This window comes from Aythya ferina (genome assembly GCF_964211825.1).
Source record: "Aythya ferina genome assembly, chromosome: 16".
Classification (NCBI taxonomy): Eukaryota; Metazoa; Chordata; class Aves; order Anseriformes; family Anatidae; genus Aythya; species Aythya ferina.
In genome coordinates this window covers 15,952,225-15,975,232 of record NC_140315.1, presented here as the reverse complement: position 1 = coordinate 15,975,232, position 23,008 = coordinate 15,952,225, and the positions used below count along the sequence as shown (strand labels likewise).

General features: G+C 51.2%; 1 protein-coding gene across 4 annotated transcripts in view; it reads left to right on the top strand.

The window, feature by feature from the left end:
* SPATA2 (spermatogenesis associated 2) overlaps nt 1–23,008 on the top strand; it is a 47,210-nt gene that overhangs the window by 15,827 nt on the left and 8,375 nt on the right. For 3 of the 4 annotated variants that reach the window (XM_084537861.1, XM_084537862.1, XM_084537860.1), the window contains 4 exons: nt 17,883–17,970; nt 20,053–20,215; nt 20,545–20,672; nt 21,828–22,156. In XM_084537861.1, the coding sequence (XP_084393987.1) occupies nt 17,883–17,970; nt 20,053–20,215; nt 20,545–20,672; nt 21,828–22,156 (708 nt within the window). The remainder of the gene's footprint in view (nt 1–17,882; nt 17,971–20,052; nt 20,216–20,544; nt 20,673–21,827; nt 22,157–23,008) is intronic. The other variant, XM_084537863.1, reaches the window with a different exon arrangement.

Genomic DNA, 23,008 nt, shown 5'->3' with positions numbered 1-23,008 from the left:
AGCGTGTCAGCACGCTCCTCCACACTTGTCTGCACCACTCCCCTCTGCCTAAACCTCCTCACTTAAATCGAACTGCTGAGAAACTCCATGGCAGGGGCTGAGATGAGCTCTTTGAGGCAGGGGAAGGTGGACAGGGAGTCCCTGGTTACTGCACCGGCTGCTTCCCCTGGTGGGGTTGGCAGCAGGTAGGATGTAGCCCCCAGTGTAGCAGGGACCCTGCGGCATCCTGCCTGTGCCAGGGGGCTGAGCAGGGCTGGTTTGGGGAGAGGGGCTTGGAAATTGGGGGTTAAACTCCAGCCAGCTGCACTTTCAATAGCAGGCAGCATTCGAAGCACAGCGGCCAAGTGGGATGTGAGAAGCCAGAACACGCAGCACCAGGAATAGTGGGTGGCACTGAAGAGTCGAATACAAGAACAGAAGCACATTTTAATATGTATTTCCGTTACAGGCACAAGCACAATTTGAGGGGGGGGGGGGGGGGGGCAAATGCATCTCAAGAGCAACATATATGTTATCATATGCCTCCAGCTAAGTATACAATCAGGGATTAATGTCTATTTAACATAAAGCTAAAAGCTTGCTGTGCAGATGGTGGGAAGTTGGGCAACAGTGTGTGCAGCTCATAGCACAGATCTATCTTAAATAAATGCCATCACCTAGCGTTGTTTCTTACATGATGTTACCCACCAAATCCATCCCTAACCCCCTTGCAGAGCTGCCGAGCTGTCTGTTCAGCGCAGGTGGGCTGGGGAGGCGACAGGGCAGTGAGTCTGACCTCAGCACATCTCAGTGAGGTCGTGGTGACAGTAATGAGATGAGGACACAAAGCAACAGGAGGAATGAGATTGCTCTGACAAGGTTTAGCCATGCTGGCTGACTTCTAACCAATGTCACTCTCCCCCTTCTTGTGACGGTGCAGTGAGCAGGGGCACGCAGGCAGCGGTGACACAGGCAGCTGCAGGACAGTAGGCACAGCACTGATGGGTGGGATTAGCAGGTACACAGCGTGCCTGGGAGACACCAAGGGAAAAGTGTGACTGGAATGCTGAAAAACTCATTGTGTGAAGATTTCAGAGCTGTGCACAGACAGGTAACAAGTGAACTGCCGTACCACACTGCCTGCATAATAAATACTATTAATGCCATTTGCAGATGGGGAAACAGGCCCAGTGAGATGACATGATTTAACAAAGGTGAGAGCACTGAAACCGGAAGTACATCCTTCATTTCAATAGTATGACGTACTATGGCTGTTTTGGGGCATCCCAGCTCTAGCCAAATAATAAAGCTGAAACTTTCTGCCTTCTACTTCCTTGCCACTTCTTTAAAATTACCAGTGGCAGACCTGAGTGAAATGTCCCTGTGCTGGTGGCTTTAGGGTTTCATGTTCCTGGAGCAGTCTGCAGGCAAGTTGCTGTTATGCATCTTTTTGGTTATTTACAGTAAATGGTTTGAATTGCAGGGTGTGCACAAGGGGCTAACGGCCACCTCTGACAATGAAGGTTTTATCTCTAGTACAAGAAAGCACAGTGAGGACTTGCACTGATATAACTCGTCATCTGAGTAATGGCCAGCAAAGCTTCCTATCACCTTGTGAGCTGGAAAAGGAGCACTATCACTGCTGCAGAGTGGAGGTAACAAGACAGACTTTCAGTCACTTGCCTGGAGTTACAAAACAATTTAGTACCAGAGATTGGAGTTCACAGACCTCCTGCTGTTCCTGTGCTTGTGTTTGATGAGATCTGTAGCTTGCTGTACAATGGGCAGGACAATACAGAAAGCAGCTGGGAGAGAGGTCTCTGTCAAGGAAAAAGAGTTGCCAGGCTGAGGAATGCTGGAAAAAGTGTTTGTCCAATAGTTCTGTGAAGGTGATAAATGCTAGAGGGAATTGGAGTGCACTGTATAGCTCTGGAATTATGAGGGAGATCAGTGTCAAAGCAATGATTTAATGTTTGTATAGCTTTATAAATGAAAACTCCACCTTGGCTTCGGCTGGTCTAATATCTGTGGGCTTCTGTCCCTCAAAAAGGAAACGACTTTTTACTGCCCTGTTAGACAGGATACTTTAAGGAAGCAATTCATCCAGAGACTGGAAGAGACACCCAGGAGCTGGGACTTTCGGTGGTCAAAGCCCACCCTCTCCCACTGGCTATGCCATTAGCCCATTGCCAGCTCTTTTCTTCATGTTTGATCAATATGGGCTTTTACTTTGTTTGTTTGCACAACAGGAACAGTATGTGAGTAGGTAAATGATTATTTAGAGTGGTATATTTAGTCTCATGTGGTCTTTCTGTACATAAGATGTGCTGTCAAAGGAGCAAGTCCTCCCAAGAATCACTATTTTGTCTGCTGCCACCGAAAGCTTCTCCCCGTTAGCTCAAACAGATTTGGGTGGCAGTGAGGAGAGTTGTGCTGATGGCTGTGTACAAAGAACATGAAACAAGGGCAAAAGCGAGTCATTTGCTTTGGTTGTGATGCTGCGCAGCATTGTGTTGTGTACGTTATTGGCAGCATAGGTAAGCATGCCTATCTGCTCATCAAGGCCCTTCTGCCCCACCCATGGCTGTTCCTCGTGCTCAAAATAGAGCTGTCTCTTAGGGAACTCCCCTTCTTCCAGCTGCCAGTGCTGGCCTGCAAGCTGGAGATAGTGTTTGCATCTGGTGCTGAGCCTTTTGCTGCTCGCAGATATCCTCGGTATCAGACACAGCTGTTTGGACAGTTCTCTGAGTCATTAATCCAGGCGAGCATTGAGATAATTTCCTCCCAATTGTCTCTGTGCCACCTTGTCCCATGAATACATCCACTGGATAATTTTTCACCCGGCTGCAGGACGAGGCTGCTTTCAGCTCCCTGGTGATGCAAGACGTGTAGCATTCGGCTTGGGCAGCGCAACAGGCTGGCTCATGCTCCTCGTGACCGCCCGTGTCCTGGCCGTGAGACCTTTCCAAGAGGCTGTGCTATTTCTGGTCACCCTCGGATTTGCAGCTGTCTCCCCTTTCGCACAGAGGTTGAATTTCCACCTCCTGGGAGGTGCTGCAGTGGCCTCCCCGTGCTTCTAGCTTTGGCACATTCACCCTGCACCACAGGCGGGCGGCTGTGGGATGACAACTCCGAGTGCTCCTCTCCCCATCCCACTGCAAACTATATGTACAAGAGAGGAAAGTATTTCCATCCTCTTTGTATGAGACTGAGCAACATGCTTCCAAATCTCTGCATGTGTTGTCATTGATCCGTGTTTCTGAGGACAGCACTGCCATTTGCATGCAAACAACTGGGGGTCTTCCAGGCTTCGCTGCCCCCTAGGTTGCAGCTGGGCTCCATGTTCATGCTGTGGAATATGTTCCCAGTCTGTATCTGTCACTGTTAGTTAGTGAAAAAGCTAAACGTCGCTTCTCTTGCAGGCTCCTCTAATGGTGCAATTTTAATTTGCATGTTACTGACTGATTTTATGTGTATGCTATGATAAATAAAAATTAAATATTCAGAACAGCTCCATAGGCAGTGAACCCAACACATTTTGCCAATTTAAACTTTGCCTCAGAACACCCTGTTTCTCCTGGGAGAGAAACTGAACCAACTAGAGGTGACCAAGGAAGCAGAGTCCCAGTGCTGGGAGCAAATCTGCTGCATCTCTCTCTGCTGCCAGCACAGGGGCACTGGGCTTTGTCCCCTGTGGTCCAGTTAACACCTGTGTGTGCCAGGGGCTGGTCTGAGTTACCAAGGGCATTGACCAAAATCTCTAGAAAATCTAGCTGCAGTGCTTGAAGACAAAACCATCCACAGCTGTCTGCTCAGCACCTCTGCCAGGCTTGAATGTTGCTGTAGTGGAGACTGCTGAAAGCAGCATGCTGCTGTGTCAGCCCCTCCAGGGCAGAGCCTCACATTTGATTGTAAACTTGTTAGCTGAAACACCCAACCTTGTGATGGGATGGTTCGAGTGTGGTAGAAGTTCTTCTCTCTTGGCTTTATGGTGAGTGGCTTCTCATTTGAGAGTTTTCAGTAAGACTTTGCTCCTAAAAGTCATTGGAATGCAAATGAAATGTTTCACTGGGTGCTTAGATGTGTCCCTGTTGCTGGGGTACGTGCAAATGGTGCTTATACACTGTTATCGACTCCTGACATCACATCAATGCTTTTGCTTTTATATTTAAAAGATATTAATGTGTAACTCAGTTTTATGCTGAAGGGGAATGATTTTGCTGCTCAACACCTTGTTTGATTTGCTGCTCAGTACCTCAGTTTCAGACATTCCTGGATGCCCATTGTTGCTCTTTAACAAGAAGAGGTAAAGCAAGCAGAAGTATCGAGTGTTGGATACCTCCAATGGACAGATGATCCATGCAAAGGCAATGCTTCCATTTTTGGGGATAACTGCTGGGTTATTCTTTCAGAGACCAATGTCACAGAAACAAGTACATGGAGGCATGACTGCAGCCCCCCCAGCAAGGTACAAAGGTGGTCTGTGCCAGGTGGTTGGTGGGGGCTGCAGTGACTCTGCAGACTACCACATCTGCCAGAGCAATAAACCCTCAGCACTCACCTCCGGGGCCAAGGAGATTATTAGGGATTAATTAAATGCCATTACTAATCAGTAACAGGACACAAAAATTCTGTAGTCCCTGGGGGTCTGTGGATTTTAAGATAGTTTTGGTCTAATGATTGACTGCAGTGACATACAGTCCTTCCTGCCTCTTAGACAGCCCATGCCTTAACAATGACTGAAGGACTCACAGAGGAGTACTGGAGAGCCTCACCTAATTCTGAAATTAAACATTTGTACTGCCAAAGCACTGAAATCCAATAAATTTACAAATTACCTCCCAGCCACAGTGCTGTAAAAATCCTAAATGGAAATCTGAACTTTGTCACCCCTTTGCTTCTTAAAAATGGGATAGATAAATACATGGGAAGAACCAATAACAGTTTGGCAGTATAGGAGGTCTGTGCAATAAACCTGGCTCTTGGTGCTTCAGTGATGGATCAATAACACGTAGAAGCCTAATAGCATTTTTATGTAGCTGAAGCAGCTTGCGGATGTGTGCAGCACATCCACAGAGCTTTCTGTTCAAAAGGCAGAAGCCAAAATCTCAGCCTTGGCCATCAAAGCAACCATCATGGACTGGATGGGCTGCTTAATTCGTTCTCTGAGCAGCACGGCCCGTAAAGGAACCTGCCTGGCTATGGTCAACCCTGCCACCAGCTGCCAGCCCAACATGTCATGGGTTGCAGGCTGGGTTCTCCGCTGCCAAATGGCTGGTTCTCGCACTCTACCCTAGCATCGTTCTGAGGGCTGGGGCCTCTTGAGCCTCTGATGAATTCCCTACTGAGTCTATTTCCAAGTTTTCAAGAATTATTTTGTGTTAGTTACTTAAAATAGCACACAGGTGCAGCTGGCCTAAGGTGAGGGGTTGGTGTATGTGGTGTCCCTGCAGGCCTGAGGCCTAGCAGCGCCCTTCAAGTGGGCGCCTCCCGCATGGCAACAGGGGCTGTGTTCTGACTCTGTATAGTCATGACAACTCAATTTTACTCCATTTTACCATTTGTCCATGGCTGTCGATGGACAAAGAGCAAGCTGTGAGGAAGGGGATAGAAATCTGAGCTTTAGGGGCAAGTTCGCGCTCTTGTCTTATGGATGCTGGTTTAGTTAGACCTGTCTGTGGTCATGCAGGTGCGCCGGACTTTTGTGTTGTTGAGGAAATTAATGGCTTATTAAAAATTCTTATCTAATTTAATACCAGATGTTTCACAAAGCACTATTACAAACATCTGTGCAACTGCTTAGCAAAATCCAGTCTGATAGTGCAGAGTCCTACCATTCTTCAGTTTGAGAATATAAGCTTAATGAAGTTTGTATTTCTGATCAAATTTATATAGCCATTTAGATATTTATCATATTAATAGCGCCTTACAATAACTCCAGAAGCACTCTTCTACTTTCTGTGTACAAGCAGTGTCTTTTTACACACAGCAGCAGCCTTGGAAGATGGATGGCAGCTCCCGGTTTGATCCTCAGTTACATGTTTTACTCTGTTTGACAGATAGTATTTTCATGGTGATTTACTCTTCCTCATAATTAGATATAACAATTAGAATATCTTACATATCATGCTGGAATTGTATTTTAATGATTCCAAAGCTGGATGGTTTCTCAGACACCTGTTCCAGGTAGCGCAAGAAATGCAATTAACTCTCCTCCACACCAATCTGTTTCTTTATTCTTTTTCTTTTCCTTTTTTTTCCCTTGAACCATTTGAGTCTCCTGGGACTAGGAAACCTCCACTATTGTCCCAGGATATTGCCTATCCCCAGTCAATGTTTGTTATCTTACCTTTCAACTTCCTTACATATCTGAGCAGCTGCCTTGGTATCTTTTGCTGGGTGGCAGAATCTCAGCTCCTTTGTCTCAGAAAATAGGTGCTCTGCCATGTCTCTTTGATACCTCAAGGAATGTTTTTTTTCAATAAATGTAAACACCATCAATGCAAATAATGGCCAGGGATGGGAGAAACACACAGAGGACTGAGCACCTGACAGCACTGGCTGTGGCTGTGTATCCTCTTGTCCTTGGCTCCTTAAAAACAGCTTTCCCAGCTCACCGTGGCAGAGCATGTGCTGTGGTATGGATAGGAGTTCCCAGCCAGGGACTGCCACTAAAGCAGTGCTGAGAGTCAGGGTTGATATGCGGAAGGGAGGCATGGCTGCATGTCTATTTTCTGCATGTGGTTATTACAAAAATAAATGAGCTGTAAACACACATCTCCGTAATGAATGTTTGTGTGTCAAAAGTCACGGTTTGCACGGAAAAGTTTGCACTATTTGCACATACAAATTAGGTGCAGAATTATATAGTTTAAATGACTAAACACCCTGGTATACTTGCAAATTCTTGCAGTCGGTGTCTTTCAACATAGGGATGAAACCACAGTGAAAGAAGTCCGACCGCAGACAGACTGGTGGTTCCTGAAGTCTCATCTCCTTATCTCCAACACTATCAGTGTTGTGCAGCCAGCATTTTGATGGGGTGCTCCCAAGGAAGGGTCCTGTATCTGGTGGTGAGCTGGTAGGTATTAAAAGAGGGATATGAGCTTCAGGTTGCTTCCCATCTGGACTTCAGAAACACGAAGCTGAGGTGGGCAAGGACGCAGCACTCTGAAACCTCTGATGGGGAACACCTGGGCTGTACCAGCACTTCTTTACCTGGTGCAAAGGTGATACCCACATCCTCACCATGCCAGCTGAGGAACAGGAGAGCTGGGTACATGCGGGGAGCAGCAGCCTGCCCAGAGGAGGCTGCCTGATCAAGCAGCAGTCAGTGTAATATTTCAGTGGTACAGCTACAGAACAAGGCAACTTTCATAATCTTTGTCACTCAGACAGAGCTGGATGGAAGCTTTAGGAGGTGAGCTACATTGTATGTGGGCTGTAACACAGCTTATTGGCTTCCTCTGGGCAGGAAAATGTGGTACGTGTTCAAGTGCATAGGTGTCTTCTTCCCCCACCAGTCTTCCTTGGCTAAAGGTGAGTGCAGATTTTGAAGAGCTGTGGTAATTTGATTTCTGTTGTTCGTTTCCATTTTCAAGTTCTTAACAACAAAAAGGACTCACAAGGTTTATTTGTTTGAAGAGTGAAATCAGCAGTGCTCACTGGTGGGTCTGGAGGCCAGTGTTGTTACAGAGGAGGTCCTGCCTGCCCTGCAACCTCTGTCTGGTTCAGCAGTGAGCCCTGTGCTCACTCTCATTGCCCTGAGCTTTCTACAATTATGCTGTATTCTGTGTTCGTATGCTTAAAAGCATAAATGCTTAATTACTTGAAGAGGCTTGTTTGTTTTGATTAGCACAGGCTTACAAAAGGACACAGAGAAAGTATCTTCCAGCAGGAAAGCTGTTTGCTCTTCATGGAAGGGGAGGATTAAACAGGGACTTAGTGAGTTAAACCCTGGTCTCTTTTTGAAGTGTATCTGGAACCAAAACCCTAAATCAGTGGGATCAGCTGTGCAAAGCCTCCTCAGCTGGTGCAAATGGGCTCCAATGGATTAGGAGCAAAACTAAGGCTTGAGTACCTAGAGCCTCAAGATTTACCACAAGGTAGTTCTCTTTCGGATATAACAGAAGAGTACTAAATAAACCTTCTCTTTAGCCTTAGTCTGTGGCAAATGGGACAGAGAAAAATGAAACAGGATTACAGTTCCTATGACTAATGCGGGTGTTGAGAGGGGAATGGGACTCAAAACTGTGTGCCTAATCGCAGGCTGTGACCTGCCTGGCCAGTCCTCTCCACTTTAGACTCTCCTTGTTGGCAGCCAAGGATATTAATTCTGGGACAGGTGACGTTGTGTAGGTTTGACATAGCTCGTCTCCTGTTGGCTTTGTAACGCTTCCAGCATCTCCGGTAACTTTCTGTCAATTGGGCTCTTGTTCCTTTGGAGGACTGATAGCTCAAATATTCTTCTTTTCCCTTTTCCTTTCTCTTTGCCTTTCCTTTTCCCTTTTCTTTTTCCAAGGGAGGGAAGAGGAATAGAGAGCTTAAAAACCAAAAATCAGATGCTCGATATAACAATGGCTATACTGAAGTCACAGAATCACAGAATTTTCTAGGTTGGAAGAGACCTCAAGATCATCGAGTCCAACCTCTGACCTAACGCTAACAGTCCCCACTAAACCATTTCCCTAAGCTCTACATCTAAACGTCTTTTGAAGACTTCCAGGGATGGTGACTCCACCACTTCCCTGGGCAGCCTGTTCCAGTGCCTCACAACCCTTTCAGTGAAGAAGTTCTTCCTAACATCTAACCTAAAACTCCCCTGGCTCAACTTAAGCCCATTCCCCCTCGTCCTGTCACCAGGCACGTGGGAGAACAGACCAACACCCACCTCGCTGCAGCCTCCCTTGAGGTACCTATAGAGAGCGATAAGGTCGCCCCTGAGCCTCCTCTTCTCCAGGCTGAACAAGCCCAGCTCCCTCAGCCGCTCCTCGTAGGACTTGTTCTCCAGGCCCCTCACCAGCTTCGTCGCCCTTCTCTGAACCCGCTCAAGCACCTCCATGTCCTTCTTGTAGCGAGGGGCCCAAAACTGAACACAGTACTCGAGGTGCGGCCTCACCAGAGCCGAGTACAGGGGGACGATCACCTCCCTAGCCCTGCTGGTCACACTGTTCCTGATACAAGCCAGGATGCCGTTGGCCTTCTTGGCCACCTGAGCACACTGCTGGCTCATACTCAGCCGACTATCCACCATCACTCCCAGGTCCTTCTCTGCCTGGCAGCTCTCCAACCATTCCTCTCCCAGCCTGTAGCTCTGCTTGGGGTTACTGCGCCCCAGATGCAGGACCCGGCACTTGGCCTTGTTGAACTTCATGCAGTTGACCTCAGCCCATCGGTGCAGCCTATCCAGACCCTCCTGCAGAGCCTTCCTACCCTCAAGCAGATCGACGCACGCACCTAACTTGGTGTCATCTGCGAATGACACCAGTCATTCTAGAAGTCTCTAGGATTCACAGCAAATAATAGGCTTTCAGCCAATCTTGATTTCTAGGAATCAACCTGTTGGTTAGATCCCAGATCAAAAGTACTCCTTTCAAGACTTGCTGTGTGCCCTGACAGTTGCTGCACAAAAAGAACATTGAAACAGTGTGCAGGGGCTGTGTACAGCCAGAAACAAAGTCCAGTTTCCTGGAGGTCTCATTTTGTCTCATCATCCCTGTAACCGCCAACTCCTCCATCTCTCTGAGGAATTTCTTCCAGACAAGAAGGGAGACATGGAGCCAGGAGAGTCTGTGGGTGCAGCTGGATCAGCTGCTTGCTGCGTGGCATCTCCGCTGAGCCCTCACCTCTCTTCTGAGCAACTTCCTCTGGACCTTTCCCCCCTGCACAAGACCAGCAGGAACCAAATTTTGTCAAAGATTTCAATCTCTCTTCCAAATATGGGTGAGAATGGCTAATTGAATGAAATGTTTTGGGGAGGGAGGGGTGTTGCTGAGAAAAGACAGAGTGAGATGTAGGTCTATTTCCCAAGGAAACTGAGCTAAAAGAGTAACACAACTCTGCAGACTGACCTACAAAGTTTAGTGATGTTTGCAGTCCCCACACACAGTGTGGAGTGGGAAGTGCTTCTGTCTGTGTCTGAGTGTTTGACTGAGCCCTGTGCCTCGGGTCCATCCTGGGTAAAAGGGGGAAGGTGATGCAGGTCCCCTGGGGGACATCAGGCTCTGTGGGTTAACCGTGGCTACGTGGAGCAGTCTGTGTGACGGGGCCTCAAACTTGGCCGAGGCCTTTGTGCATCTGGAACACAAACAACAAATAAGTTTTAGTTTATATTAATCTCAGTACATATCTGTTTACATAGCTGTTCAGTCCATAGATGTTTCCCATGAAGGCTCTTTCCAAAGCCAGTAGAGCACATATGGCGACGCTGTGCATTTCTCCAGCTTTGGGGTTCCTTTCTGCAGTGCATTTAGGCAGCAGCTCCAAGCTGACCAGCAGCCCTGATGACACTTGGAACTCTAACAACGAGCAGTAGGCTTTTTGAAACCGTTCCCATTTCTCACTGGCAGCCAAGGGGAAGCTCTTGATGTGGAGAGAATGAACAAAGCACGCGGCTAAGTGACGGCTGTGACTCGTCCTCTGCTGAGCAGAGACAGGTCAAGTACTTCGGGTGGAAAACAAACCCCAGCTCTGATCAGCAAGGGGCTCGGTGCAGCGCTCCCCACCTCCTTGGCTGTCGCTCCGAGGATGTCCTTGGAGCACCTCGGGGCGCAGCATGGGGCCGGGATGGACCCTCAGAGAGAGGTGAGGGCATCGCCGGGCACAGGGGGACTGTCCCTGCTAGGGTTGGGGGGGGAAAAAGGGGAGCTGGGTATGCTGAGCCCACGGGGGGGGGGAGGAGGGGTTGAACTGCGCTCCCCGTGCCTCAGTTTCCCTCTGAAAGCAGCTCCGGGGGCAGCCAGTGGGGTGCCTAAAATGGGGAGGAGGGGATGGGGCAGGGACCCAGGGATGGGAGCTGGGCAGGGCGGCTCGGGACAGACCTGTCCGCAGCCCCGGTGCTGAGCCGCGGGCACAGAACCTGCCCCTCCCCGCCCCGGGACAGGGGGGACCCGCTGCCCCCAGCACCCCCCGGCGGGACACAGAACCCCCCCCAGCAACCCCTGCCCTGGGTTCGGGGGGGGTTCGTGGTCCCCATCAGCCCCGTGCAGGGACCCCAGCCTGGTATGGGGACGCCGGGGGGTACTGGAGCATGGCGCTGGATGGGGTCCGGCAGCCTCGGGGACTTGGGGGTGTGTGAGTGACACAGCTTTCTGAGAGCACCCGGGTGGGCGTGGGGCTACTCCCCCTCAGTGGGCTAGCAGAAGCCCTGGGTGGCTAGCAGAGGGAGGCAGAAAGCAGACTGGTTTGTGTGTGAGCCAGGGGAAGGGCAGCCCGGGCACAGGACAACTTTGTGATCTACAAAGCGGTTTTGAGGAGGTGTCAGGGGGCTGCCTTTCCTGTGAAATCTTTGCAGTCTGTCTTTCAGATATGAACAGTCGCTCAGCTGTGCTTTTTTGCTCTTCTGTGAGTTTTTATTCGCTGTATTTGCTAGGCAGGGAGCAGTGTCTGAGCTTCCCCTGTGCTAGGAATGGCACTGATTGATCCATGCCATTCACTATAGAAAGAGGCTGTAGGTCAACTGAGGTTTCAGGCTCATCAGGTTTCCTCCTCTCCGAGAAAGGCTGTGACTTGTGGCACCTTGGCTGAAAAAAAGCAACTGCCGAAGGCTGGAGAGGGAAAGGGCAAAACTAACAACCACAATAAGTAAAGAATAGTGTTTTTCAGGCAGACAGCAGGAATGTGTGCCATCAGGAGAGCCCAGCCATGTTAGGGTCCTCCCATGTGCCCAGATGCCTGATGTAGACCTGGGATGTAGGTTTAGGCTCGATTCTTCCCATGAAAGCAAGAATAGGGGATGGATGCAGAATATGAGGGCTTCCTGCTAAAGCACCTGTGGCAGCAGGTGTTTGGAAAACCACCTCATTTTGAAGTCTGATTAAATTGAGGGGAAAGGAGCTTTCACAGTCTGTCTCTTCTTAGAACAGAGCCTGAGCAACAGAGCTTAAATCCAATTCAGCAACAGCTTTGTATGCTCAGAGACTACGTGGCTGGGCAGTTTGATTTTAAAGGGCTATGTCGTGCCCGCTGGGGAGCCCATGAAGAGACACTCTTGACTGAAGGCCCTCCTGGAGGAGGTAAAGATGTAGTCTTGATTGAGCACAGGCATGTTGTGGAGCCTCTTTGAGCTGGAACAAACCTCCAGCAGCTGTTTCTCTCAGAAATGAGCGTGAACGTGTTTAGTCCCCACGCTGCAGGCTGCGCAGCTTGTGATTCTCCCCACTAACCCTGACAGCGCAGGCAGCAGCTCTGCAAGCTCCCCTCGGCCACACGCCCACCTGAGGGAGCTTTGCAGAGCAGGGGACAGCTTTGTGCAGGTTGCCAGGAGGCAGGCTGAGCCAGCACAGGATTGTAACATCGGCAGGGAGGCAGGCTGCACACTGTCTTGCTTCAGAAGGGTAAAAAAGACCCAGGTAAGCAGCTCCTAGGGCCAGGCCCCAGCATCCCACACACACAAGCTCAGACAATGAAGCACCAACAACTTCACCCGGGGAGGAAAGGCGTTACAAGCTCCAGATGAAACAGCATGGGAAAGCCTGGGATTTGTTCAATAGCTTTCGTGCTGGCCCAAGTTCCACTTGTCAGTGCACTGCACATGGCTAAGGTTAGTGTACAGGAGCTGGCTGGTGATTTACTCTCAGACACAAAATGACAGCTTTCTGTATTTCTGCAAAACTGATTTGTAGTCCCCATGTCGATGACATCAGTGTGTCTGTCAGTACAAGAGCTGCTATTTGATCATTTTCTGCATTACAACGAGCAACGTGTACTTTGCAAATAGCTCAAGTACAACCATAAAAATAAAGCCTGTCCCAAATAATATATCAGAAAGAGAAGTTCATCTCCCCTGGACTTTTTAAATTTTTTACCAGCCTGTTCTCACAGGACACCCGCAGCTCCCTGCTGCACTGCAGGATGGAGACCTGCCAGGGCTCTGAAGGAAATGAAGTCCTGCAGGTCTGCAGGCTTTGCCAGTTCTCTCCTCCCTTGCTACACGTGTGAGGAGCAGGAACAATTCCTTCCAGACCGTGCTGGGTCTTGCCCTGTCTCGTCTCAGTGCAGCTGCGTGACCATAGGCCCTCCTTTCTCCTGGGCAGCATGTTCCTGATGTATGCTTTGCTGAAGACAGCAGACAGACGGTGTGCATGCACTGTGTTCAGTGTGTCTGCCCTCACAGGCTCCTGGGGAAGCATGAAATATGGCCTGGAGGAGATCTGTGCATTATGAGAACTTCAGGAGTGACTTGCTCGGCCCTAAATAAAGGTTGTTTGCAATTAGGTTAATAAAGGATATCATTCTCATGGCCAGAGCCACTCAGTCTGGAACAGGGAGGCATAAATCACCCATCCCTGTACCACGGGCACTCTTTATCCTGTGAAGAGCACAGCAGGGCATGGAGTGCTGTGCTGTGAAGCGCTGAGCATCCAGGGTGTAGACGGGGAGATGAGCCCAGCCGGCCCCTTTCACCACAGGCATAAAGTCCTCATGTGTCCCCCCAAATTAAGGGAGTCTTCCAGCACCCATCACCTCCACGACCTCCTCTCCCGCTGCACTCTCTCCCCCTGCACCAGCTCTGCTCCAGGGGGAGTTGTTCCTGGCCCCGTTCCCAGGTGCCACTCGGCAGCCTGGGACTGGTACGGGGTGCATATGGGGATGGTGGGAACAACCGGCAGTGCTGAAGGCACTGGCATGAGCAAATGCTGTAACCCAGTGCCCCAGACAGAGAGGCACCCACCCCCAGTGCGGTGTGCAGTTATCCCAAAGGCTCCTATCTCAGTGTGCATGTCCAAAATGTGACCGGGAGCTCTGTCCGTTTTCTGTGTGTATGGTTAAGGGGAAAGTAACAGTCACTTCCTCAAGAAATTCTGAAGAGAAACATAAAAGGTGAGGAATAAGTAGCAAAACCTCATCCTTCCTTCCCTTTCCACATTCAGAGTGTGGGTCAAATAAACTGGTGGTTTTCTAATAAATTTAACCTTAGGAGCAATTAAAACGCTTTGGCATGCAAGGAAGGGAGAGGCAGGCTCTGTGGGACATTCATCATAGAAAACACTTTGAGACTGGATTCCTGTTAGCTGGGAAATTACATATTCTGAAGAAGATTTTTTCCCTGACAATTACCATTAGGTGTCAGGGGGATGTTCTCTCCCTGCCCCGCTTGCTCCTGCGTGTGCTGGTGAGGAGCAATTCCCATTTCCTCACAAAACTCATAGGAAGTGGCCTGAAAAAGGGAAAAGATGGGCTCCAATCTTTTCTATTTCCTTGTGATGGAGGAGCCCTGTCAGAGAACTTTTCTGATTGTCCTTCTGGACATAAAAAGCTTTAATTGTTGAGACTGTCAGGAACTGGCAAACTGGGACTGCAAGAACGAGGAGAAGTGGAAGAGGAGCTGTTGAGGAGGGAGGGCTTATAAAGGGGGAGAGGGCTCAGAGCACTCAGATATTTTTGCATTTGTAACAATTTCTGCAACATCCTGTCAATTCCACCTGCTCCCTTCAATTTGAGTCTTAGATCCTCTCCTTGCCTTTCTTGCAGCCAGCTGTCTTCTACTAAAGCCCGGATTTGCCATTGCTGCTTTTTCCTAAGATAAAATGACTCACAAGGTTTTAAACAAAACCTGAGCACAAGCCCCACTGATTTTGGTATCCTGTATGAGTCACAGCACCATACAGCAAAGAGTTGAGGCCAGCGGCAAGATTTGCACCAAGCAGGTGAAGAAAGTTTGGGAAATGTTTCCAAATTTCCTGTAAGGGAATCTTATCTCTGGTTATCTCTGTAGGATACAGCATGCACCTCCCCAGCAAGGTCCCTGTGCCCCTGGGTGGTTTTGTTGCCTCCCCAAAAGCAAGTGGTGCGTTCTCGATGCCAAGCCTGGCTTGCCCTGCAGTGTGAGCCCAGGGAGAGCAGTGTTCAGGCAGGTTTTCCTGCAGGCTGCCCGTGCAGAGAGAGCACACTGAAGCTGCAGGGTCCTGGGGCTGAGGACGCAGAAGGGGATGGTTGCCTTCAGCCTAACCCCTTGGGGTGAATCCTAGGAGCAGGTTAGGAGCTGAGCAAGCTGAAGAACTCAGAGGGTTTTTTTAGTGGGGTGCAAGTGCAAAAAAGATCAGGTAAGGAACTGCTTCCCTGGGTATCCAGCTCTGGCTGAGGACTGGGTGCAGCTTCCCACGTTAACATCAGCTGGGACATTGCTCTGCCTGAACCCTTCATTGTTGGTGTGGCTGATGTCTGCCTGGGCAGCCACACCAATGGGTGCTTGGGTGTCCAACCCCGCAGGCCAGCAGCCTTGTCCGAGCTGGCAGGTGAGAGCCAGGGTCTCGTTACTCTGTACAGCACACGCTGCTGTTACTTGAACGCCTTGCTGCACACGGAGGAAGATGGGAAAGATCACAGGAGGCTGTAATTTCACTGAAGGGAAAGGTTGTGGCAGGAAGCAGTTTTGCATTGGGAAACCCAACGAGAAGTAGTCACACCACCTGACTGTGCACATTTGTCTTCACAATGTCCATCCAGCACCACGGGGCAGCCTTCCAGGGCCAGGTGGGAGGACTGAAGCAGGGCAGTATCTCCTCCTCATCACCCAAATCCAATAAGTGACCTGAGGAAGGACACGTGTGCCACACGGCCTCTCGGAGCTTAGCAGGCTGATGTAAGCAGAGCTTAATTTAAAATCACGTTTGCATCAAGCTGTTAATCCAGAAACCTGGGCAAAGCACGTCTGAAGGGTGTGGGAGTGTGCCAGCAGCACAAGGGCTTTGGCCACGTCTACATGTAAGAGACCAAGCCCAAACCCAGCCTGTTGTTGTTCCTTCCACCCGCAGGGCCCAGAAGCTCTGTGCACAGCACACCCTCGCCAGGACAGTTTTGCACAGACCAGCTCCTGGCTCCTCACTGTCCCTGCTTGCTGGGGGAGCAGGAACCACCTGGAGAGGCTGGGCGTTCACCAGAGTGGACCAAGAACCACAGAGGACATTTGCAGCTCCTGTTAACTGAATTAACCTGCATCCCGTGCAGCATGCAGGCACTGGTCAAGCAGGAGTGATCTAGTCATAAAAATATTTGATTGCTCAGCATCAGGCGCCTGAGATGGTTCCACCTGCTGCTCCTCAGTGAGTCCATCAGCTGCATACATCCCATGGGCTGTGTGCCCCCCTAAACCCCAAAACCACGAAACAGGCCAGAGAAGCCACGAGCCATTGGCATTTGGCAGCACAGGGCAGTAATACACAGAGCAAGGAACTATTGGCAGGATCTCCTGGCAGTTTAACACCAATTAGTGCCCTGAAATACATTTACACTCCATGCTAATTTACTTGTTACTTCAGGTAATTAGCTCCATCTGTCTGAATGCAGCCTGGGATGCGGGGCGGGCACTTTTACCTGGGTGCAGGTAACAACTGTGGTTACATGTGGGCTCCATGGCAGTGGTACTCAGGGAAAGAAATGCTCCATCTCCTGGCAGTATAGCTCCCAAGCAGGATTGTGGCTGGATAGGGCCATGACAAATAAGTCAGGGAGGGATCTTGGATGGGGCCATGGCAGGTAAGTTAGGGAGGGATGGGGTTGCCTGTGCCGTGGTGCTGCAGCCCAAGTGGGATCTCGGGCTGCAGGGACTTGTGCTTGAAGCCCCTCTTCCAGTTTGGAGCAGCACATGTCTGGGTCTTCTGTGCCATTTGTCCCTGCGGGCTGCAGGGTGGCACATCCCTCTTTTCTTTCTCCTTCACTCTAGCGGGGTGCTTTCAGAACCTGGACCAACAGCACTCTCCTCTCCCAGCCCTATTTCCCCCACCCTGCTCTAAGGATGCCAAGCACCAGGTACCAACCCCGAGTGAAGGGGCAGCACCTTCACGAGCACCACCTATGTGTGGTCCCTGAGCTGTGCTGTCCTGCTGTGCCAGGACATTAACCGGGGAGCTGTGCTGGGTGCATGCCCTTCGTTCACCCCCTTCCCACAGGGCCAGACCAGCTCCCTGCTCCGGCACGGCAGGATATGGGGCAGAAACGAGCATCCCATGGGCACTGCCACGTGTCAGCATGAAGCCATAACCCAGGCTGGCCCCGGCTGCCTCCCTCGACCGGAGCAGCAGTCCCCCGGCAGGGCAGCATCCTCGGTTCTCATCCAGCCTCGGGAGGAGAGACAGGATTAATGTGTGCCTTAAACATCCCAGCCAGCAAACTAACAGCTGTCGAAACACATAAAACACATAATTGAACCATTATTTTCTCTTCCCCCCCCCCCCCCCCCCCCCCCGCCTGGTTTTCCTCCACCTGAAGGAACTGCTTTTCCATTTATTTGTTATCAGTGAAGGGAGTGAATAAGTTGAAACTCATCTGCTGCTCTGCTTCACTCCCCCCCATCAACTTCCTGAGCATTCAGGAGCCTTTGGCTCGGCCACACAGAATAGCAGGGAAAGTAATTAGGCTGATAAACCTGGGAGTCAGGCAGGCACCCCCAGAAAGGGATTGGCTTTTTGCTACCTTTTTTTTTTTTTTTGGTATTACACCTTCAAGTTCTGTGCTGCCGGCAGTGGGGCTCAGGTTATAATTATAATGCAGATGATCGGTGTAATCTGTAATTAAAGAAGCGGTAATCAAGTGGGATTAGCAGCCTGAGCTTGTTGCCAGCCCCCCAGCTGGCTTGGTGTCATGCCCAGCATCACAGCAGCAGCCTCATGCAGCGGGCCCCGGGGTGCTGGGTGCTGCCGAGCTCCCTAAAACACTCCCACCTCCACTTGTACCTTGCTTTGCAGATGGGAAATGCATCCAACACCTCCATGTTCACCTCCACCCTGTCGGAGAGAGAAGACCTGATTTTTGGCACACTCTACCTAGTCTTTGGTAAGGAAAGGCAGCCCCTTGCACCTCTCCCCCTGCTGCCGGCAGCACAGGTGTGTTGCAAATAGATTTTTATCCAAATTTCCTTTAAAATTTATTTTACACTCATATTAAATCACAAGATCAGGTTGTGTGATTAACAATACTTTATCATCAGCCAGTTTGACATAACAATTCAGTGGAATTTACTACAATCAAACCAGTGACTTCATTCAAGATTCAAGAATGCATACAAGATGCCCTGCAGGGTATTCAGGGGTTTCTAAACTCAGTTGCACTTATGAGATTTTCCCCATTCTGGTGAATTTCTCACCCTTCTTCCTCATCGGTGTTTGTCCATGGATGAGCCATGGTCCTTGAGGGGTCACCCTGAGAGACACCCCAGGGAGATCGAGGCCGCAGCCCACTGGGATCCCTGGAGAGCTCAAGGGGCTCTTTGCTTAGGAGCCCTATTTACAGGACCACAGATGACTGACTGTCAGTCAGTACTTTTTCATCCTGGCTGTGGTTCCCACAAGGCAAATTTTGTGTTGCCTTGTGCCATTCTGGTACCCTTGCCATTCTGGTACCTCCCAGGATGTGCAACTCTGCTGCTTCCTGGACTGGGCCACCACCCATGTGCGATCAGGGAGCACCCGTTTGTGCTCACCCCTTCTGCCTGTTGCCCCGAGCCACCAGATGATGATGTGACATTTTCAGTTCAGCCAACAAGGGGCAGAAAGGACCCCAGGACTCCCGTCCCCTGGTGCCCATGCTGCCTGTGCTCCTCACGGCCAGGCATTGCAGCCCCCAGGGAGCAAAGCCACCAGCCCTTGTTGGGCAGCCCCAGCACATGGAGCAGGCGGCAGAGCCTGCAGACCCTGGGGACACCCTACCTGGGCCAGGTTGGGTCACCCACACTGTGGGCAGGGGGAACTCATGGGATGCTCCCGGAGCCACTGGGATGACAGTGGTACTCCAGGTGCTAATGCTGCCTGGAGTAAATCTGGCCAGTTGTGCTCAGTGCAGGCATGAGCAGGGAACTGGACCAGCTCTGCAGGGAAGAACACCTCGTGAGGCTGGGAACAATGGCATCAGGCTTCCCTCCTGGGACTCCAAAGCCTGGGATTTGGCCAGGTCCTGTTTCAGAAAGGAATTTTGGTGCTGGCCGCTCCGCAGCTTTGGAAGCCGGCTGTAACCACAATATTTAATTTACAACCCAATCCATTAGGGAGAAACTCCAGTCCTACCCAAGAGCAGCAACGATTCCCCTCCAGAGGAGACAGAAACTCTTCAATGAAAGCACCATTACATAGTATAAAAACAAAAAGAAAAAAAAAAAAAAAGTAAAGAGAGGGAGAGAGAGAGAAAGCCCTTGCTATGAAAAATTAATTGCCACTGTTGTTTTAACCACATTAATAGCAAACAAAGAGTTTTGTTTGCTATTTTTTTTATTTATTTTTTATTTTTTTTAATTTAGTCTGGATTTTCCTTGATCTTTGCGATGCCTTTCTTCTTGTTTATTTTGTTACCGTGACACTGGATGGTGCAGACCCACACCAGTGATACTGCCAGGAAGAAATTAAAAAGGCAAGTGGGCCCGGGTGCTTGGCCTCACATCAGAAGAGCGATGACACAAAGCTCTTTTTATTTGTCTAGCTGGAAGGAAGCGCCCCCCTGCTCCTTCCAGCTGGAAGGCCTAAGTCTGGCCAGGTCCTGCACCGTCATTGCCTCTGCAGGATCTCAGGAAGGGGAAGGGATCAAATTCGATGGAAAGTGGCTCCAGATGTGCTCGCAGAGCTCTGCAGGTTCCTTGGGCTCACCTCCTCGTCCTGCCCTGGAGGGGGAAGCCCAGAGCCCTTTCCCCCCGTGGCGGGCATCTCTGGGGTTTGCTTCCAATCCTTCAGGAGATCCCGGCTCCTGCCCTGCCTCTGGAGGTTCATCCCCCTGGGGTGAACAGGCAGGCAGGCTGGGGAGGACGAAGATGCCCGGCTGCCTGCCTGTGCCCTCTCTGCTGGGACCCAGGGCCATCTCCTGCCCACAGTGCTGGGGAGGGGACGCCCCTTGCCCCGCACATGCGGCACCGTTTGCCTGCCCCTTTTGCAGGCCTCATGTCTCTCTCGGGGAACTCGCTGCTCCTGCTGGTGGCCTATCGCAAGCGGTCCACGCTGAAGCCCACCGAGTTCTTCATCGTCAACCTGGCTGTCAGCGACCTGAGCATGACAGTGACGCTCTTCCCCTTGGCCACCCCATCCTTCTTTGCACACAGGTAGCTCGTGGACGTGGCTCTGCGCAGGCTGACGGAGCTGGGAGGGGTTTTCAAACCTTGTTTGGAAATGTGGATTGCCAGGGCTTGGTCTGGGGCCCCAGGAAGGCTGCTGGGTGGCAGCAGGGTGCCGCAGTTCCCCAGGCATCAGGCTGCCTTGCTGGGCCCCATCCCACACGGTGTGGGCACTGCTCCTGTTCCCAGTGCCTGTGGCGGGGACATTTGGGGACCAAACTGGGGGTGAGCTGGTGCACGTGTGTTTTTGGGGATGTCAGGCAGCTGTCCCAGGACCAGGGGAAGGGCTGGGCATAGCTGGAGGCTTTTCCTTGCAGGTGGCTGTTCAACCAGGCCATGTGCACCATCTATGCCTTCTGCGGGGTGCTGTTTGGGCTGTGCAGCCTCACCAGCCTGACAGTGCTCAGCGCCGTGTGCTGCCTGAAGGTCTGCTACCCGGCATACGGTAGGTGCTGGGTGCATCATCTGCGCCCCCTCAGTTACCAGAAACCTTTTTGTGCCTCCTCTTACCGGCCAGATCCACCTCTCCTGGGAAAGCTCTGCCCCACGGCAGCCTGTTCCTGTCCATACACTGGGACTCCAGGGGTTTATCACCTCCTGTTTGGAGTCGCTTCTTCATTTCCTCACCTCAGCTGCTAATCCTCCATCTACCGTGCGTCTTCAGCATTGATTTGGGATTAAAGACCAAGAATAGAAAAAAGAGGGGAAATCAAATAGCGTGATTTGCAGCCAGCACCCAAGGTACACCCTGCCCTCCCTCTCTCCTGCTCCCTGCCCCAGCCAGCCTGAGCCTTCTGCTGGCTGGTGGCTGCTGCTGGCTGCAACGTGCTGTGTACCCGGCACCTGCCACTGCCTCAGGGGTGATGCTGGAGCAGAGTCACCTTGGGTATGTGCCAGCACATCTCAGGAGATCACTACAAGGTGGGAGGAAAGATAAAAATGAAAGGAGGCTGTTAAAAGGCAGCCAGGTACCAGCGCCCTTTCCCTGCGCAGGTTCTGCTCCTGAGCTCAGCTCTGTGGACTGTTGAGCTTATCTCCCCTCATGTATGTATTGCGAGGAAATGGCTAATCTCAACGTATTTTTAATTGCTCATTTTCAAAGGGAAACATTATTCCTACAGGTGGCTGAAGATTTAGCACTTTGTGCTGAGCTCTGAGGGGATCAGAGTGGTTTAGGTTTGATGGGGGATGGGACAAAAAGGAACCAACTCGCCTCCCTCCAGGCTGTCAGAGGGAAAAGTCCTTGACAGGACAGTGCCTGGGGCTGTTTAGGGCAGCCCCGGAGCCAGCTCCCCATGCCCCAGGGCAGGCTGTGCCACCCTCCCATCCTCATCCTGCCTGCCCATGGGTGCAGCGTCCCTCCATGTGCCACCAGTGGCCACCCAACCTTCCAGCGATGCCTCCCGATGCAGAGAGGCAGCACCACCAATGCTGCCCCTCTACAATTAGTGGGTGAAATCCTCAAGGTTCTCCTGCCCCCTTGGTCCTCTGCCCTATCCCCGAGCCCAGGGGTGCGGGTGGCTGTGGGTGGCAGCCCCGGGTGTGCTCCCCTTCACCTCCCTGCCCCTCAGGAGCGCCCCTCATGTGGACCCCTCCGCAGGTAACAAGTTCTCCCCCTCCCATGCCGGCGTGCTGCTGCTGTGTGTCTGGGCGTATGCCCTGCTCTTTGCCATGGCCCCCCTGGCTGAGTGGGGCAGCTACGGCCCCGAGCCCTACGGCACCGCATGCTGCATCACCTGGGAAGCCTCCAGCCAAGAGGCCACGCTCTACATCCTCGCCCTCTTCATCTTCTGCTACCTTCTCCCCTGCCTCCTCATCCTCGCCTCCTACTCGCTGATCCTGTGGACGGTGCAGGTGTCCCGCCGAGCTGTGCGGCAGCACGTGTCCCCACAGCGCAGAGCCAGAGGCACACACGGCCCCATGGTGAAGGTAGGGTGCTGGGGGTGCTCACTGGGAGCTGCTGGGCAGGGTGGGGGCTCCCAGAGCTGGGACCCAAACGCCTGAGTGCACTCCTTAATGTAGGAATCAGTTTGTTCTTTCTAAACGGCAGCAAAAGCAGCCTTGTGCTTGTGCACCCCACAGCAGAAGGGAGCAGCACACACCACACAAATCCCAGCGTGTGACCAGGAGCATTAAACAGCAGAGGCCGCTGCTGCTGCCACCCAGCACGGAGACACAAACAGAACCCCCAGAACCAGGAACATTGACAATTTTCCCATTAGATGTGTAACAAACAATCCGTGTGTGGCTGTCGCCTATCCCCCTGGTCCCCAAATGTGGATGCAAGAAGGAAAGAGAAGAGCAAGCTGAGCTGTTGGTGGGACTGGTTGCATGTAGCAGCAATCGGCTGCCCCGCACAGCCCCGTGCTGGATGTCCCATGGTGGCACCACGCCGTCCTTGCGAGGTGGAAGGGGCTGCAGCAACGGTGTGGGGCACTGCTGCTCCCCGTGAGTTCTCCTGGTGTTTGCACCCATGGATAATAACAGATTTCTCCTCATTTAAAGCCATCAGGTGGAGGAGTTTTCCTTTTAAATCACATTGGAAAATATCATAAAAGGAGCTTGCATGAGTCATTGTTCCCCAGACTATGAGCTAAAACTATAATTTACCAGGGATATGTCAAAAAAGTGGATACCCTTTAAAAAAGGAAAAGAAAACAGCTTGCAAGCCTGACCCTGAAGGAAATGTTTGTGCCTCCTTAGAGGAGGGGATCTGAGCATGGCCCATGTCTGGAGCCTGTTGGTCGGTCAGCACAGGTTACAGAAGGGATTTTGGGTGCT